Genomic DNA, 19,769 nt, shown 5'->3' with positions numbered 1-19,769 from the left:
TGCTACATTTTGAAAGCCCCAACTTGGAGGCCGCACACACGCCTCCTCTTGGTAGAATGTCATGACTTAATCATTTTGAGTTGGCCACCAAGCCCAGTTACAATGTGGGCCACAAAAAAAGAGCAAGTTATTATAACATTCCTCAGCTTCCCCACAAAAGAACTTCTAATTTGGTTACCATAGTAAAGGCTGGTCCATTAGAGCAGTGTTCTTCAACCTTGGGCCTCCAGCTGTTTTGGGACTACAACTCCCATCATCCTGAGCTAGCAGGACCAGTGGCTGGGGATGATGGGAGTTGTAGTCCCAAAACAGCTGGAGGCCCAAGGTTGAGGAACACTGCATTAGAGCAAATGAGGCACAGCCTCATGAACCTCTGTCTGCCCAGACAGCCCTCATGTGTCCTGCCTTCTTACTTATAACCAGTCCAGGGGATGGCACTGCCTGTCAGCTATCTCATCCTTCTAAGTCTCAGTGCTGCGCTTTTAGAACCAATTCAGGAGGAGAAGGACAAAACTAGAATTGGTTGGCTCTGTGTCTCATTGGCTCTGGCTCCACCTACTATTGGGTTCCTTGCTTTCTGCTCTACCATTCCAATGGGCACCAGCCACCACTACACCACTTGAGGAGACACAAAAGCAACATAGCTACCTTAATACGTAAGATGGCACAAAAAATGGGGAGTGCAAGACACTGCATAAAAGAAACCTGAAGCCAGATCAAGACCCAGTTAAGCTCTTTGGTGCCTTTCAGAAGCATCCAAATTAAACAAACACACAGGCTCAAACGTTACCATAGTAGTCTGCATTCGATCTTGTACGAACTGAAGAACTTGCGTTCTTAGGTCTAAACTTGAGGAGTTGACCTAAAGGACAAGAACATATATTGAAGGCAACAGCTCCCCATCCCCCAGAGATGTGTCTAAATGAGAGTTTACAAAGCACATGTTGGCTGAGCTCTCTAGTTAAAGAGAACTAGAGCCATTCCCTGAAAGTAAAAGAATCCAAGTAGTTTGGAAAATCAGATCCTGTGCTAATGCTTTCATAGTTGCTTTAATGTCGTGTTAGGGAGGGAGAGAAGGGAACCATCTGCTTTAAATGATATTGTCCCCCCTCTCATGCTGGAGCCAGGATGAAAAAAATTAATGATGGCTGGTACTCAGCCGGCTTGGAGTTTAGAACAGTCACTGTTCCAGCATGGAGACCTGGGACAAGATCCAAATAGCTATTTTAGACCCACCCAAAGACTTGGTACAAATTTGCATGGTAAATATACACACTAACCCTCAATGTGTATAGTACTAAACACAGCGTGAACAGCTTCAAGTTCATCTAAAAGATGGCAAACAGCAAGTAGCAGGGGAGGGGGAGAAAAGCCTCAAGATTTTATTTACCAGGATGTTTATTTAGAAACCAAATATTCCTCAAGCAGTAAGTTGGCTCTAAAAGATAACACACAGAAAACACACTCACACCATTAGGTTCATTCATTTGTATGTTTTATTATCATACAATATCACCTCTGTGCATGGCACTTTATTAAATGTGAGATATCAGGTCCCTGCCCTAAAGGGCTTACAAATCTGTAAAGACACACAAAGGAGACAACAGAGGGGGGGGGATGGAAGCAGCGTTGAACCAGGGAAGAATAGGCAATTATTCCAGTTACATGTACTGAATACAAGGGAAGAATAAGCAAATATTGAAGTTACATGCACCAGGCATAAGGAATAGTATGAGAACTAGCAGGTAAATACCAAATTCTTCACAGAAGTGGGTTTTGAAGAGGAATATGAAACAGGTAAGAGATTGGCCAGTCAGAGGCATTCTCAAAGACAGTTCCAAAGAGCACCAAAGGGGCAAGTACAGTTGTTTGAAAAAACATGAGTAAGCAAACCATCAGTAACCAAAGTTATGAGTTCCACTTTCTTGGATGGCAAGACATTATGGCCATCACACCAGGACAGTTAGAAAGCAAACTTCAGTTTTAGGTTCATATGTGATACACATCAGAAGCAGGTTCATACAGCATAGGGGGAGCATTTTCAGTGTAAACAAAAGTAGTCCCTAACAGATCAAACATAGGACATTTGACATATTAAAATACAAGAGCAAAAGGATTAGGACCATCTGAAAGGTAGGTGGAAACAAGCGGGGGGCAAGAACCAAAACAGGGATATCAACAGTGGAACCAATAAGCAAGGGATGGGGAAGCTGTGGCCCTCCAATTATGTTGGGCCTATTGCCCACATCATCCCTGAGCACTGGCCATGCTGATAGGGGCTAGTGGGAATTAAGAGTTTAACAACATCTGGAGAGCCACAGGTTCCCTACTCTAAGCACACCTGGACAGCAGAAATGCCTCTGGACAGTATTCAAATGTGAGAACCGAAGACAGTGGCTACTCTCTATGCTCTCACAATGGTGAATGGGCAGCCAAGTGTGGGTGCCTCAGGATAAGTGATATAATTGCAACGGAATTGGTATATTAAGCAGTGTTATAGAAATAAACAACTTCATGGGAAGCGACAACTTTCTGGCTGTATGAGATCCAGATTTCAACTAGAGCACTGGCTTCCTTCTAACAGAGACCATACAAATGCCTTCAATGCAATATTCTCCCCAGTTTTATGCCCCCAGAATTAAGTACTCTGAGTTGAACTACTCCACGTTAGACCATCATGAAACATGGAGGTTTATTTAGCAATCATGGCTAATGGCAGTTGATAGATCCACCCTTTAAGGACCTAAGAGAATCATGAATCAGATCTAAAGTCCACAGAGGCATGAAAAGCTTACACCAGGTCAGGCCATCTGTCCACCCAGTTCAGTAGTGTCTACAGTAAGTGGCAACAGATCTCTGGGGTTTCAGACCAAAGTCCTTCTCAGCCTAACAGGAAATTCCGAGGATTGAACCTAAGACCTTCTGCATACAAACAACAAGGTTGTAACTAGCCACTCAAAGTGAACCCACGGAAATCAATGAACCTATTCTGAACAGAAGCAATATTGGATACAGGTAAAGGTAAAGGGGCCCCTGACCATCAGGTCCAGTCATGTCTGACTCTGGGGTTGCGGCGCTCATCTCGCTCTATAGGCTGAGGGAGCCGGCGTTTGTCCGCAGACAGCTTCCGGGTCATGTGGCCAGCATGACAAAGCTGCTTCTGGCGAACCAGAGCAGCACACGGAAACGCCGTTTACCTTCCCGCCGGAGCAGTCCCTATTTATCTACTTGCACTTTGATGTGCTTTCGAACTGCTAGGTTGGCAGGAGCTGGGACCGAGCAACGGGAGCTCACCCCGTTGCAGGGATTTGAACCGCCGACCTTCTGATCAGCAAGCCCTAGACTCTGTGGCTTAACCCACAGCACCACCTGGGTCCCAAGGATATTGGATATAACTCACATTCTATAGCACCAAGTTAGGGTGCTTGCCTGAAGGCAACTTCCTTTCCTGCTTCTCTTCAATAACTTGCATTAAGCAGCATACAGCCTCTGAATTTGAAAACTGTATACAATAGTATAGTAAGCCTGCAACTTACATGGGAGTTAGTTCCAGCGATCTCGCTTAAAGCCAAAATTGTATATTGGGTTCAATCACAGGCGGGATTGCCAAAGTCATTTTTCGCAGAACCCCATGCCCTTTTCTAAAAAATTTTTTTGCCACACATGTAAAGCTGAATGGGCACAAGTTAAATGAGCATAAGTTGTAGGTATAGGTACTATACAGCCACTGGGGACTGCCTGGTTGGCATTGATCCATAGCAGGGCCTTCTCTGTGGCAGTTCCCCATTTGTGGAATGCCCTCTCTGGTGAGGTGCTTCTATCTCCCTTGTAACTAACTTTCAGGAGGAGTTTAAAACATATGCAAAAATGCCTATGGCTGAATGATACTGAATGATGTTATTCATAGCAACCCAAACATCACTAGTTCAAAGAATGGTTTAACTTTTTTATATTGTTTAATTGTTTATATAATAGGCTGGTGTGTCTGTCACTGTGGACTCATTGAAAGGAAGGGAATGATATCTGCCTTTTAACTTATCATGGTTTTCAATTATCTTTTCAATGCTTTTAAACAGTCATTTTAAATGTTTTTACTGATAATAATATTGCCTTATTCATTTTACTACAAACAAATCTTGTGAAATAAGCAGGATATAAATAAAGCAACAACAAAGTAACTTCCATAACTAGTGATCTCCCCTCACCTTTCAGCCAACAAACACACGCACACTTTATCCCCACAACAACCCTGTGAGGTAGGCTAAAAGAGAACGACTGGCCAAAGGACGCCCAATTGAGCGGCTACGGCTGAGTGAGGATTTGAACGCAGATTTTCCCCGGTCCCACGCTCCTAAATAACAACCACCACAAACTCGACGACGGCTGCCCTCCTCCGCTCTCTCAAGGGAGCCCTTTAAAGCCGCGCGGGTGCAGAGGGGAGGGGGAAGCCCGGGGAGGTAAATGTAGCCCGTACAAGGGCGCCGCGCTGAGGGAGGGGGCCACGTACCTGCGGAGGGGAGGAGCAGATGTCATCGCTCTCCATGGCCGGGTCTCCACAGGCAGCCAAGGCAGCCTCCGGGGAGGGGAGTATGGAAAGGTGGGGGGGAGGGGGAGGAGGCGCTAACGGTTCTTTTCCCTGAGGAGAGAGCCCTGAGGGCGGAGGCGGTGTCAAGGGGCAAAGTTCACAGGGGAGGTCAGGAGGGGTTACTTCCGTTTGTGGGTTTTAACGTCATTTCCGTCTAGGTTCCGTACTACAGTTACCTTTCCCAAGCTTGTGCGACTTTTTTGGACTACATTTCCCATCAGCCCAAGTAGAGCAGTCACGTTGGCCAATCAAAATAGCGATCATCCTTAAAGTTATAATCCTTGTGCGTCCCCTCCCTCCTAGAAACCTCCAGGCCGAGACCCTTTTAAGTAAATTTTGACTCTGATTGGTCCCGAGCCTCCCCTCCAATAATCTGCCAGAGAATTGGACCTCCCCCTCCAATCCCCTAATTGGTGAAATGAAAATATGGAAGACAATGATTGGCTATGTGCTTATTAGCCAATGAGAACAAGCGGCATTGATGTGTGCCTGAGAGAAGGGGGAGTAGTGCTGTGAGGTAAAGTAGGCCAGAGATCAACGAGGCTCAGGTCCTTTCATTCCCCTTAGCAAGCACCCGCCTATCTATCCATGGGGCTGTTGAGCGAAGTGACGCGGGGCCTGGTGCGCGGCGCTGACCGCACGGCCGCCTGGACGAGCAAGCGGGGCCCGCGGACTTTCTACAAGGGCCGCGGCTCGCAGCGCTTAGGCTTCCTAACGTGCAACCGGAAGTTTAAGCTGGTGCCAGAGAGGGTGCCGCGCCTGGTGGTGCCGGACCTGAGCGGCTTCAAGCTGAGGCCTTACGTTTCCTACCGGGCCCCCGCCGGCAGCGAGCAGCCCCTCACGGCCCGCGCCCTTTTCCAACAGACGGTCGCCTCCAAGATCGAGAAGGACGTCAAGGCCGGTACCTTCAGCCTGCAGCAGCTGGAGAAGTACGGCTTCGAGCCGACCCAAGAAGGCAAACTCTTTCAGCTCTTCCCAAAAAACTTCGTGCGCTAGGACGGCGTTGCAAGTGGAAGGAAAGCTGGTGTGGAGAGAGGAGGAGGGGAGAACTTCCACACATTTATTAAGCAACAAAAAATTTAAGAAAAGTTTAAAAAAAAACACTTGACGTATTCACTCTTCGCAAAACATTTCAGCTCTTAAAAAATCAGCAAGACACCAAAGGATTGGAGCTAAGTGGAAACTCTGGGGTATCTTCAAGAAGTTCCTGCCTTCTTTTCATTGATGAAAATCTCAAGAGTCATCTCAGAGGTCTGGGCGAGCAAGCAAGGAATGTAGAAAGCCAGAGGAGCACATCAATTTTGCCAGCTGCTGTGTTAGAAGACTGTAAGGGATACATCATACACATACCAAATCTTGTGGACGCAGTCATGCAAGCAGAGCAGGAAGAATTTATGCAAGTCCCAAGTGTTGGTGGTTTTTGTTTGCATTTGTGTTATGTTTTTGGAAATGCTACTCAGTGGAACAATTTTACTGGATTGTTTGGAAATTGGCATGTATAGCTTGTGAATCTAGGCCTCCTATCATGGATTAAAGAGGCTGAGGAAGCAGGCAGCAAACACTGATCATCTTTTTGTTTAAATAAAGAGTTTATAAAATGTGGAGGCTCATTCTTTTTCTCAGCACAAAATGGCTTTGAGGCTCTAAACCTTTGTTTTGCTACATAAAGGTAAAGGGACCCCTGACCATTAGGTCCAGTCGTGACCGACTCTGGGGTTGCGCGCTCACCTCGCATTATTGGCCGAGGGAGCCGGCGTATAGCTTTCAGGTCATGTGGCCAACATGACAAAGCCGCTTCTGGCAAACCAGAGCAGCACATGGAAACGTCGTTTACCTTCCCGCTGTAGCGGTTCCTATTTATCTACTTGCATTTTGACGTGCTTTCGAACTGCTAGGTTGGCAGGAGCTGGGACCAAGCAACGGGAGCTCACCCCGTCACAGGGATTCGAACCGCCGACCTTCTGATCAGCAAGCCCTAGGCTCAGTGGTTTAACCACAGCGCCACCTGGGTCCCTAAACCTTTGTTTTGCTACATAGCAGGCAATAAACTTTCAACTAGGTAAGCTGCTTATTCAGGAAAGCCCTTCAAGATATGTTTTCCTGACCACTGAATTGATTGAAGTGATACAATCTACGTAGCAATGGGATAATCCTGCTCTAGAAGCAATGTTCCTGAAAATAATTCTTGTGAGTCCATTATTACTGTTATGGGAGGACTTATTTTTAATGTGGAAGCATTGGCATCACCAAATATAGTTGATTATCATTTACAGTTAAAATACCAGAGCTATCTTATAGTAAGTAGACTGTTGAATGTAAATTAGAATTAAGTGGAGAACTGCAAAAAAGCTATTCATTTTTTTAAAACGTGGTATCAAAACGGATGCCCACTACAGTTGCAGTAATGCCAGCTACACCATTGGTTCATTGAGGAACATACAAGCCTTACACTAATAGCATTGCTCCATTAGTTAGGGAGGAAAGGGCGAGTGCTTCTGCAGCAGCAAGGAACTAGTTTGCAGGTTAATGCCTCACATGAGACATTGTCTGAAAACACACAAGACTTTGGTGAGGGCCTGAAGGAGTAGAAATAAGTATGCCACCTTGGGTTTTATAATGGGATAAAGGCAAGATGTAAATGTATAAAATAAAAATTATAGCATTAATTTGACTCCTCCTAAGACGTGTGGTGGCAAGCAACAATACAAACATATCCCCAACACCCACAGTAACTTGGGTCCTACACCCAAAGACTAAAAAAAAAATGAACAACTGGAAGGTTGTAACCAACAAAAGACATCACTCTTTATTTTAAAAAGATCAAAAATATTTAATTAAAGAGGATTTTGTTTACAATACTGATGTGCGTATTTATACACAAATACCCTACATTGTAGTGTCTCAAACTACAAGTCTGTCCTGCAGCGTGAGTTTATGCAGCATTGAGGAACTTGCAAGGGCCATTTCAGGGTTTTAGGCAAGTACCCCCACTCTTAGCACTGATTGTTGCTGGTGTTGTTCACTTCTGTGATATGGAAATGCACAAGTAACTTGCATCCATTTTCTCCTTAGCTTATGTGTTCCCAGTAACATATTCAACAAAACCTGAAGCATAAAGCCAGAGTGATACTTTGCCTTTCCTGTGAGGGGGAGGTAGACAATAGAAGCATGAAACAAGTGCTGCTCTGTATTTTAGCATATCCCCTCCCTCCTCAAGTTCCTAACTGAGAAGAGTTCTCAATTTAGATGGCTATTGAACAATGAGGCAAAATAAGAGACACACACAGGCTGCCACTTATTTTCAGCTGGTGTCGAGAGAAAAGTAGCCTGGATGTGTTTACCCCAAGAGGGACAAAGTAGTATGGAATAGCTTTCCTTGCTGCATAATAGATAGCAAGTCAAGTTTACTTCACTGGAAAAATAGGAGAGAATAGCTGGTAGCATAACTTTTTTTGCTCATCCTCAGATCTCCTTGATCACATAGGGAGAGAGACCTTAACTAGGGTTGCCATACATCCAGAACTTCCCGGACATAGACGGTAATTGGCTATCGGAAACAGTGTCCAGGTGGAAATCGCTTAAACGCACAGGAAAATCAGACGCATGGCAACCCAAGTTGGCAGTGTTGTTTTTGGCAATTTCATTAAAAGTAGCTCAACAACTTTGGCCCGAAGAAAGCTCAGCAACTTTTCTGTTTGATTTCTCACTTTCTGAAATATGGAAACCCTACTTTAACCCCAAACTAAGAAGAACTGCTGTCTGTAAAATATACAGTGGAATAAGAACTTCATCAGTGTAATAATCTTATTTCTGCAGCAAAGATTAAAATGGATGGAGAAGGGAGAGAACACATCCCTGAAGTGTCTGAGGAGTCTTCAAAGCTCTCAGAGCGATAGACTCCCAGGAATAAAGCTGGAAATCTGATATAGAAGAGGTGATAGGAACTCCATCAGGGCCTTCCTACCAAAAATCTATATCTGTCTTTCAAACCCTAGTACTAAAAAGGCCTGCTACTGAAAAAGGCAGGCATACAATTAATTAGCACACAATGTTCAGGACAAAGTGGCAGTCTGACTAGCCTCCCATTTCCAAACATGTAGGACACTGTCATAAAAAGAACATGTTGCTAAAAGGCTGGTCTCTTTTTTGACTTTGACCAAGTCAGTTTCACTGTGTGCTTTGGTTTCTGAATCTTTTTCATCAGTATGTGGTCCGAGCAGGTCAAAGCTACTTTCTGGTTGGATCGGCAAGCCAGGGGTTTGATCCTCTTCCTCCAACACCACATCAAAGGTGGCCGTAGGGGATTCATAAACTATCTTCAGGTTCTGGACTTTGAGATCCACTCGCCTTGCTTCTTGCTCCATAGGAACTACAGGCATCACTGCAGATAGCTCCAAGGGGTCGCTCAGAGAAAGCCTTGACCAATCAGCTCCATAAGCCAGGGAATTATGCAAGATATAAGATGAAAGAACAGTGCATTCCTCTTTGTTCTCCACTGTTGGACAAAAAAGAAAAGGACAGGTGCATGTTAGATGACAATTAAGTTGCATAAATAATCACCGTTTTCAACAATGGTAGCCATATTCAATTTTAAATTTTATTAAATAAGCTTTTACTCCAGTTTACCACAGTGCTCTTAAGAGCTTACATTATGAGTCAAACATTAAATAAAATAGGCAATAATCTATCTCTGAATTACTGTTTTAGCAGGAATTAAACTTTTCATCTCTTCTTGCTGCTGGGCAGGAGGAACAACTTAATGGCTACTGCATATTACCTTCCACTGATTAAGGAAAAATAAATCATGCTTTTATGAAATGGTATTCTTGCCAGCTTTCTATTCTCAGGTAGAATGTATAAATGACATCCTCTTTTCAACCTATTTGCATTTTCCTTTTCAAGCATCTCCAAGCAAACAGCACGGATCAACACCAAACCAGCTCCTTGGGAGTACTATTTAAGCATTTGATCTCATCAGCAAGATGAAGTTAGGAGTGTTGGTAGCCAAACAGAATAAGAATGTTTCATATACAGTGGTACCTCGCAAGACGAATGCCCTGCAAGACAAATTTTTCGCAAGACGAATGCGTCTTGCGATCTGATGGTGACTCGCAAGGCAAATTCATTTTGCGAAAAATTCGTCTTGCAAATCGCGGTTTCCCATAGGAATGCATTGAAATTTAATTAATGTGTTCCTATGGGCAAAAAATATCAACAACCTCAGATATGCAGATGACACAACCTTGATGGCAGAAAGTGAGGAGGAATTAAAGAACCTTTTAATGAGGGTGAAAGAGGAGAGCGCAAAATATGGTCTGAAGCTCAACATCAAAAAAACCAAGATCATGGCCACTGGTCCCATCACCTCCTGGCAAATAGAAGGGGAAGAAATGGAGGCAGTGAGAGATTTCACCTTCTTGGGCTCCTTGATCACTGCAGATGGTGACAGCAGTCACGAAATTAAAAGACGCCTGCTTCTTGGGAGAAAAGCAATGACAAACCTAGACAGCATCTTAAAAAGCAGAGACATCACCTTGCCGACAAAGGTCCGTATAGTTAAAGCTATGGTTTTCCCAGTAGTGATGTATGGAAGTGAGAGCTGGACCATAAAGAAGGCTGATCGCCGAAGAATTGATGCTTTTGAATTATGGTGCTGGAGGAGACTCTTGAGAGTCCCGTGGACTGCAAGAAGATCAAACCTATCCATTCTTCAGGAAATCAGCCCTGAGTGCTCCCTGGAAGGACAGATCGTGAAGCTGAGGCTCCAATACTTTGGCCACCTCATGAGAAGAGAAGAATCTTTGGAAAAGACCTTGATGTTGGGAAAGATGGAGGGCACTAGGAGAAGGGGACGACAGAGGACGAGATGGTTGGACAGTGTTCTCGAAGCTGCGAACATGAGTTTGACCAAACTGCGGGAGGCAGTGCAAGACAGGAGTGCCTGGCGTGCTATGGTCCATGGGGTCACGAAGAGTCGGACACGACTAAACGACTAAACAACAACAACATGGGCAAAAAAAGAAATCAAAGCACTCACCCATACAGCCTTGGCAGTTGAGGATTTTGAAGCCATTGTGCATGCAGGCTGCCAGCAGTAAGTGCTCCTGTGTTGGATGCCACTTTAACCTCCAAACTCCACCCTGCACATGGGTGTCCGCCAGTGGCTGCTTCATATTCCGGGTATCCCACAGGATGACATGTTCATCGTAGCTAGAGAAACAAAAACAGGCCTCAGAAAACCATAAGAGGGAGTTTTTCAAGGGAACAATAGAGGACTTCAGATTCCTAGCTAACCCTTACTTAACTGTTGCAGGGCTATCAATAAAGACAAAGGCCAAGCTAGAACTAAGCTATGCTCTTTATCAGGCACCCAGGGTCCCATCCATAAGTTGCCACAGTCCCTAGCACAGACATGCATAAACAACCATTGGCTCACTCATCTATCGCTAACCCCAGGGCCGTCTTAAGCATATCCGGCGCCATGGTGCAAAGCTCCCTCCGCCCCGCCCCCATTTCCAGATTTGTCAACCTGTTTTTAGGGAGGACGGCACTGCTGGTGGGGCTGGAGGAGGTGGGCAGCAGCTGGAGGGCGGTTCCTCCAGTGGGGAAGAGGTGGAGGCTGGACACGGCTTTGTGCTGTGGTGGCCACAGCAGACGGGGGCTCCGGGTGCGGCGCTGCTTTGGCGCGGCATGGTAGAGGCGGGCAAGGGCAGCAAGTTGATGCTGGGAGGCGCTGCGTCCAGCCTCTGCCTCTTCCCTGACGCCCTCCAGAACTTGGCATCCTGGCAACTCACGCCACTAGCCTCTATGGGTAAGACACCCCTGGCTAATCAAGGCAAATGTACATAGCAAGATATCTCTCAAGGAAACTCACCTGCCTGTGGCCAGCAGATCCTCACGGAGTGGATGGCTCTGAATACTGCAGACTCCCATTGAATGCCTATCACAGAATGCAAGTCAAAGGTTAGGCAGGAAGAACCTTAATCAAATGCACCAGTTTGAATGTGCTTGAGACAACTACCCAAACAGTGAGGAGAGATGAGCAATGCACTCTCATCTGGCAGGCTACTGTTTACCTCTCACTAGTGAAGATGGGAGACCTCGGGCTGCTCCGGATGTCCCATCCCCGTAGCTTGCAATCATCTCCACCTGAAACAAAGAGATAACTGATCAAGCTGCATGACGGTATAAATAGCTGGAGATGAGACACCTTTTTCCTGTGACACAGAGCCACTCCACAAGGCTAGAAGATAAACCTCCAAAGGCAGGAAATGTTTTGTTTCCCAGCTCAAGCCTTACTGCTAATGCACATGAAGCATAAAAATCACCCCACATTATTGCCAGCAATAGTGGTTTGGTGAGCATTAGAGAAAAATCTAAGCACTTCCCATATTTCATTTACCGCCATGGGATGCAGACCTGAATATACAATAGATGTGTTCCAGTAGTCAAATGCAGCAATCCAGGCCTCAAAGTCATGTGCCTTCCACTGTTCCAATATGTGGAGGGAGGCAGATTCATCAATGGACAGCAAGTTCAGCCTCCCTTTTGAATCACTGCTGATCAACTGCAGTGGGCAGCCACTACAAGGGAAATAGTGCAAAATAGAAAGGACAGGTTAATCTTTAGCAGGAGGGGGAATTTCCTGTACACAAGCCCAATCTTTTTCAAATCTTCCACAGAAACTGTAACAACCATCACTAAAAGAAGAGAACTGGATTGTATTTCAGAGTACTCAGTTTAAAACCCTGATAATGTTTACACTATGAGGCGCTGTGGGGGAAAACAGGGTATTCTAACATCTGCAAGCTGGATAAGGGGTGAGGCAAACAGCTGTGCCTTTCCCAAGGTACCCACAGCCCAAGCAGAAATGCAAGCAGCTATAAAGGCTCCTGATTCATAAGATAAAGGCAATGGGGCAATGCACTCTGAGAAGTGCAAGGCCTTGCTCTGCTCAGCGTGGGCAGAAAATAGGCTGAAGGGAGTAGAGGACTAGAAATACATATGCCCTCAGTAACTGGGTATGGATCCCTTACAAAGCCCCAAAACCGAGCATGGAAAGGCAAACTCAAGGCACAAACTTATGCAGACTCCCATTAGACACAGCTGTCAGGCAGTCCTCCCACAGCAGGGATTTTGTTCAACTTTTAAAACACAGCAATGCTAGCACTGGGCCAATGTCTAACTAACTGGCCTCTGCTCACCGCTGCTCCCGTCCTGTGGACCAATCAAGAGATAAGGCAAGGCATTCGGCTCCCAGGTCAGCGCTGCACAATGGTTCCAGCTTGCAGCTCTTCTACTGAAGGGAAAAGAAAACTGATTAAGGCCAGACAGGCCCAAGGAGGAGCATCAGATCCAACACTCAATTAAGAAAATACAGCTGGACCCCACTGCAGATTAAGTTTCTTCAGGCAATTCAGAGCATGTGTACAATTTCAGTCACTGTGACCAAGAGACTGTTCTCTCAAGCCCTATTCACATGCCAGCCTTCACGTCCAAGGTTTTTGCAGTAGTTTCAACTACCCTTGTATTTTGTTTAAATAAATAATAACAATACATTTCTATTTGTCCCTTGCTTCTCCCTCTTTACTGTCCCTTTGTCCTCAATAATCTTGTGCTTATACAATGCCCAGTTATTCAATGCTTGCAACATAAATTCAGTACCCTCAATTGTATTACCTTTCCTAACATGAAAATACACTCAGGCTGAAGTGGAATGACTACACAGAGCTACATCCTACTCCCATCTACAAAAGGAACCGCTTTGCATAGCTATGGCCCACACCCTAACCATGAATCTCAATTCCGGTTCACTTACCTCACTTCCTGTTAAGCGGGAGAGTTCCACTGCTCCCTTAGCATTTGCAGTGCCCAGAACAGGATGTTCTGCAATGGGAACGTGGCACCTTGAAGAGGAATGAATAATAATTACCATACCTCAAAAGAGTAAGTCCCTGGGCCCTCTCTTTAGAAAAGAAATATTAACATGTGTTTAAGAACTCCATTTCAAATGCAGTACAATAAAAGATCTACCGTATTGGCCCAAATATAAACTGCACACAAATATAACCCGCACCTTTAAAATTCAAAGAAAAAAAAGAAAAAAAGACAATACCCAAATATAAGCCGCTCCCTTAAAATTCCGCAGGCACTCACACCCGTGAATGGCAAATGTAGAAGAAAATCCTATGGGTACTAGAGAGGACCCACAAGTGGGTTAAACATCTGTTCTTAGCACCATAAATACAAATATTAAATCAATACTGCACTGTAAAATACGGGGAAAGCAATGAATGACATTAGAATTAATTGCACAACAGTCTCAAGCTTGCAAATCAGCAATAAAACATTTATGTTCCATTTTACCATATGTCTGTTTCAGCAGTGATATAGTAAAAGCCAATTTTTGTAAGGTCGCAAATTTAAGCCGCACTTTAACTTTTCATGGTCGAAATTTGGGGGGGAAAGTATGGCTTATATTCAGGTCAATATCGTATATACCGTGTATAACACCACACCACACCACCCCCATGTATAAGATGACTCCTATTTGGGGGGACTCAAAACTGAGGAAATGGGGGCAGATTGCCCAGTTGTTAAGCTTTTTTTGGGGGGGATTGCTTCATCTTATATATGGAAAAATACAGTAATACATTTAATTTTTTAATTTTTTAGTCTAGCTTCTTGTTCCTCCTGTTTTATTACGAATCGTACTTATTTTAATTTTTGTAACCTGCCTATATAATTTTCATATTGTAATTTAGTATTTATGATCAGTTGTATTGGATTGTGGTAATTTTTCATGTCCTGAGCTCAGTAGATATAATACTGAGCAAATAGGCTGAAAAAGACCACTGATCTGCATCACTTTTAAGGTGTAGCAGCAGTGCTTTTCTCCCCTGAGGGTACTCAAGGGTATGCAGTACTGGCACCTTCCCCCCCCCAATGTTAAAAGTGTGGCACTTACTTTATGGTGAATACTGGCACCTTTTTCTTTTTTTAAAAAAAGCACTGTGTAGTGGTGACACGGGTTCAATAGAAAGGGGTACTTTGATTTAGCCACAGGCTTGCCTTCATGATATTGCAAGGTTGGACACTGCTCTTCCCATTTTATAGATGGGGAACCAAACCAGGATGACATGACCAAAGCCATAAGCTAGAGTCTATGGGAAAAACAAGCCTTCAGTCCACATCCAACACTTTCTTCAATGGTGGCTCAGCGAGCCACAAATCCAGTGTTGGTGAAAGGGTATTGTGCCCTCAGTGGAAAGTTGTCACTTCCCCTCCCCTCCAAGGGAAAAAAACTCATTGCAAATGCTACCAAACAACATGTGGAAGAACTGCTTAGGTGCTGGTCTAGACCTCTATCTCCGGCATTACCATTTAATGTCCAGCAGGGCAGCCATTTCCAGCCTTTGGATCTCAGTCAGTGGTGTGAAAATTTGTTCTCCGAAGTAATACAGGTAGAGGCGGCCCAGGCGCACATGGGGCTCATTGTTCCCTTCAGGGCTCTCACCAGGCTGAAATGAAAAGCAAAATCAAAAGCTATCACTTTGAGACATTGCCTCACCCCACCTCTTCCTCTCTCCCACATTCAACAGCATGCTGTCCCTGAACTGCCCATCAACTGCACAGCTAGAGAACATAAGAGATTCCTGTGCATCCATCCCCTCAGGAAGTTTGCCCCATTGCTCTTGTTACCTCTGCTAAAGAAGGCATAAGCCACTGTCACACCCAGATGGGAACGAGAGGTGAACAGCTCACTTAAACACATTTGGGAGTTACTGGTATTTGGCACAAGCCAAGAGATGGAAAACCAACTGAGATGGAAAACCGATTTTATTCTGGCCTGAATAAAAACTACTACTGCTATACACTTCCTGTCAAAATGATTAAAACTTAGCATATCTACAGCGTTCAAGTCTTTTCTTGTACATTATCTCAATATTATCTCATTAATCCCTGTAACAGAAACTTCAATATCACATATACTCTTATTCAAGAGGGGATGAAAGAAGAATGGTTTGCTTAAGAGCACCTTAAGCTACAATCTTTTTTAAGATAATTTTTATTAAATTTCCAAATAAACAACATCAAACAACAACAAAAACAACAAATAACAACAACAACAAAAAAAAACATAGATTTTTACATTTTATCTTCTATTCCCCTATTTTGGTTCATTTTGCTCCACCGAGCTTTGACTTCCCTCCCTCCCATCATTCGGTTTTCTTTCCCACTTTTATCTCACAGTTTCTTTTAGTTCAACTAATTAAAACCAATTCGTAGGATTTATTTCAATCCTGCAAGTGTCTTTAAACTTCTACAGTTCTTCTCCATATAGTCCACAAATTTACTCCAATCCTTTTGGAACTTTGTCTCTCCCTGGTTTCAGATCCCACAGGTCAACTTTGCTAACTCTGCATAGTCAATCATCTTCGTCTGCCACTCCTCAAAAGTCGGTAACTCCTATATTTTCCATTTTGCGGCTAATAAAGTTGTAGCATACATAAATAATTTTTGATCTCCTTTTGCAATCTCATCTCCTATTAATCCCAATAAAAAGCCTCAGGTTTTTTGGGGAAAGCCTTAAGCTACAATCTTAATGTGTTTTGAAAGGTTGGTTATCTTCAACATTACAGTATTTTATCTAGTTGGATCCTGTTTAAAACAATGCAGCAGCAGGTAAGTTTGTTTAATACTGTAGTATCTGATGTTCTTGTTGGACTATTTAGTAGTGTTGGATTATAAATGAAGAAATATAAATGGGGTTTTGACTCAAGCAAGTTTTGAATCAGAAGGACAGTATCCTGGGCATAGGAAATATCTGGCCCACCAAATGTTGCTGGAACTGCAGTTCCCATCATCCCACACTTGCTAGGGCTGCTGGAATCTGTAGTTCAGCAGTAGAGCCAAAGTTTCCCCAATACAGTACTGCTGTATGCAAACAAAATCAGCTTTTCATCCTGCATGGTGTTGAGGTAGATGAGCCAAAAGTGGGAAGAATGAGAAAACAAGTTATAGACAATCCATCCTAAGCCTTAACATCAAAGCACCTTAACAAACCCCCCAAAATATGCCTCAAGGAACTGTTAACCTGAAACTGCTGGAGCTCTTTTCACTGCATAGGCAACACCAGAAAGAAGTCCCACTCACATTGCTGTCAGGTTTCTTGAGTTGGTAGGTGCCACATGCCAGGATGCTGTGCCAGCCCTCCACAGGGCACCACTCTACAGCATCAGCACTGTATTCTGTGTCAACCACCTGCAAGGTCTGAATCTTACACTGCAGAGCCATATTAGTGGACACTCATCCTGGTCTGGAAGGAAGGGAAGCACAAGAAAAGCAGAATCAGCAACGCTGACATTCTGAATTAAGACACACACATAATGCATCAACTTCACACTTAATTCCATATAATCTATCTCCAGGTGGTTGGGAGAAGTCCCACTTTTTAACTCATTCTATCCCCAACAGCAACAGGTTAAAAGAGGGAGCCCCCCCCACACACACCTATGTCTCTTCCACACCCTGCAGAAAATAGATTGAGGGCAACTGTGAAGTTCATGAGTATGTTTGGGAGAAGAGGCACTTGGAAGGAGGCTCTGTCCCCTTCTGAACACTCCTTACCCCCCTCAAAAAAGAAAAAAGAAAATTAACACTCCCCCACCCCACAAACTACCTCGCTGTCACCCTCAAAGCCATCTCCTGGAGGACATGAGGATTTACAATCTCCCTATTTTAACCTACCTCAACACAGCACACCCCCATCTGTTGGGCATAAAGAAGCTTGAAATATTGTGGGTGGGGAAGTTGTGTTTGGAAGGGGGGTCCCCTAATTAATCCCCACACACACACACAAACTACTTGACAATCGTCCTCAAATCCACGAGGGCTTGCAAAGTCCCTCTCCTAATCCACCCTAGCACAGCAGAACCCTATGCTATGAATAAATAAAGCCCCATGGATAATGGGACACACACACACACACACACACACTCCTTAATCCTTCACACACAAGGAGACACAACTACTTCAGTCACCCTGAAATCCACGAGAGACGTTAAAGCTCCTTTTCTTTCAACGCACTCCTCACGCGGCAGATCCCCGCACAATTTTATTTTTACTTATGACATTTCTAGACTGCCCTTCATCCGATGAACACAGGGCGCTTTTGCAATATTAAACCACAAAAATACACAACAAACAAAAACTGTAACACACATACATACACACACCCCGCACATGACTAGACATCAAGAAAGCCCCACATAAGGTGTGCGGGGGGGGGGTGGCCCGTCTCTTAATCCTCCGCCCCCACCCCGTTTCTCCCTCACACACAAAAACACACAGGCTATCCGTGGGTCGAGGGTGAAGAAGCCCCTCTCAGCCTCCCCTTCAGCACCACAGCACGCCCCACCTCAGGCCCCCAACGGCCGTCCCGATTCCCGACGGAGGCGAAGCGGAAACGCGGCAGCTACCCCACAATCTTCTCCCCGCCTCTGAGGGGAGTGAATGAGATGAGGCGAGGCGGCGGCGGGGAAGGGAAGGCGAGGCCGGGCCAGGACGATCGCTCGCTCGCTGCCGCCCCCTCGGCCTTTCCCTCCTCCTCTCCAGGCCTGAGACGACCTGAAGAGTCTCCTCCTCCTCTCCCTCGGTCTAGGAAGGTGGCCATTGTGGGGAGGGCTCACTCGCCCGGCTACTTGGGCCGCCTTTCTCTCCACCATCGTCGTCACCACATCATCATCATCGTTATTATTATTATTATCCGTCCTTAACCCTAAGGTCCCTAGGGCGGGTTTCAATTTTTAAAACAATTCTTTTTATTTGTTTTGTTGTTTGTTTAATAAAATTGAATGTACCACCTGATTATGTTGTCGTGTTTTTTTTGTTTTTTACACACAAAAATAATCCCTCAAAACGGTTTGCAAGAAGTTGTAACGGCAGAGGAAATCGAGGAAAAATTCACAATCCTAGTTAACGCAGTTACAAAGTACAACAGTGCAACACGTTAAAAAAAAAACTCGCGCCAACTTTTTAAGAGACTGGGGACGGTACTGCCTCAACAGGGAGGCGCTGAAGAAAAGGGAAGAGCGAACGGGTTGCCTGATCTCAAAAGGCAGGGAGTTCCCCGAGTGATGGCGCTGCCCGCCCGAAGCGATCAAGTACTAAGCAAATGTGGGAAATGGGTATGATGTGGACCTGGAGCACTGCCATCCAGTTTGGTCAGAGAGCGGCCCTTTTATTGAGACAACCCTCAAACATGGCACAGTGAAGTGTGGGGAGTAACCCTACTGGGGGGAAACCTGCCTGTTTAAAGAGTAGCAGGAGGACAAAAGGACACACATTTTTTGTGTGTGTCATATGGCAGGATTTCAAATTAAGTGTATAGCAGATGTCTCGCACAATTTTAGAACCCACATCTAGCATTCAGAAGTCTACTGCCGACTGAATGGAAATACAGTTGAAAATCCCACTATACACCAATGTCTGATCCCAAAACATGGCATCTTCTTGCTAATAAATGTATAAATGTGCTTCTAATGAGACCCCCCCCAAATCCCTAACCACTCTTTTATTTTACTGCATATTTCATACCCTCCAACATTTCTCCGATGAAACTAGGGACATAATAATTTTACTATATATACTCCACACATCTGACTGGCTTGCCCCAGCCACTCTAGGAAGTTTCCAATATATATATATATAAACATAATTTTTAAAAAACCTTCCCTATACTGTACTGCACAGAACTGCCTTTAGATGGCTTGAGGGTCAGATAACTTGATATCCTGCAACATTTATCTGATGAAAATATGGACATCCTACCATACCCTCCAACATTTCTCCAATGAAAATAGGAACGTCCTACGGAAAAGCGTGACATTCTGAGGTCGAATTAGAAACTGGGACAGCTTCTGTAAATTTGGGACTGTCCCTGGAAAATAGGGACATTTGGAGGGTCTGATATTTTTCTACTATAGATTCTTGATCTTTATGAGTGAGCTGCATCTTGAATTGTTAGATTTTTATTTTAAAAATCAATAAAAATTATTTTTAAATAAAAAGGATAGAAGCAATAAAAGGGCCATACTTCACGTGCTCCACATTGGGAGGCTCAAATGAATTTGTTTTATTATTATCTATTGTGTTTCTCTCATATTGTAAGTTTCCTTAAGTT

General features: G+C 44.4%; 3 protein-coding genes across 7 annotated transcripts in view; 1 reads left to right on the top strand and 2 right to left on the bottom strand.

The window, feature by feature from the left end:
• PNPLA7 (patatin like domain 7, lysophospholipase) overlaps positions 1-4,678 on the bottom strand; it is a 107,388-nt gene extending 102,710 nt beyond the window's left edge. For 2 of the 4 annotated variants that reach the window (XM_060270401.2, XM_088664845.1), the window contains exon 1: positions 4,508-4,673. In XM_060270401.2, the coding sequence (XP_060126384.2) occupies positions 4,508-4,543 (36 nt within the window). In that variant the 5' untranslated portion in view covers positions 4,544-4,673. Of the gene's footprint in view, positions 1-790; positions 863-4,507 lie in introns of all 4 variants that reach the window. The other 2 variants (XM_060270399.2, XM_060270400.2) reach the window with 2 other exon arrangements.
• Positions 4,679-5,059: 381 nt separating this feature from the next.
• DPH7 (diphthamide biosynthesis 7) lies at positions 5,060-18,199 on the bottom strand. Of its 2 annotated transcripts, none has more exons than XM_035101796.3 (10): positions 18,006-18,199; positions 16,742-16,904; positions 14,966-15,105; positions 13,404-13,491; positions 12,790-12,881; positions 12,005-12,168; positions 11,662-11,734; positions 11,460-11,525; positions 10,623-10,795; positions 5,060-9,080 (listed from the first exon to the last, which is right to left on the bottom strand). In XM_035101796.3, exons 2-10 carry the CDS (start codon positions 16,880-16,882, stop codon positions 8,638-8,640), a joined length of 1,380 nt encoding a protein of 459 aa, XP_034957687.3. In that variant the 5' UTR covers positions 16,883-16,904; positions 18,006-18,199; the 3' UTR covers positions 5,060-8,637. The 2 variants fall into 2 exon arrangements, with proteins under 2 accessions (XP_034957687.3, XP_088520972.1); XM_088664846.1 differs by having other exon boundaries at positions 17,937-18,017.
• Positions 5,174-6,183, top strand: MRPL41 (mitochondrial ribosomal protein L41). Its single transcript, XM_035101795.3, has one exon. The coding sequence runs from the start codon at positions 5,174-5,176 to the stop codon at positions 5,579-5,581; it is 408 nt and encodes a 135-aa protein (XP_034957686.1). The 3' UTR covers positions 5,582-6,183.
• Positions 18,200-19,769: the final 1,570 nt, after the last annotated feature.

This window comes from Zootoca vivipara, chromosome Z2 (genome assembly GCF_965207765.1).
Source record: "Zootoca vivipara chromosome Z2, rZooViv2.hap1.1, whole genome shotgun sequence".
In the NCBI taxonomy this organism is placed as follows: domain Eukaryota; kingdom Metazoa; phylum Chordata; class Lepidosauria; order Squamata; family Lacertidae; genus Zootoca; species Zootoca vivipara.
This window is presented reverse-complemented; position numbering and strand designations above follow the sequence as displayed.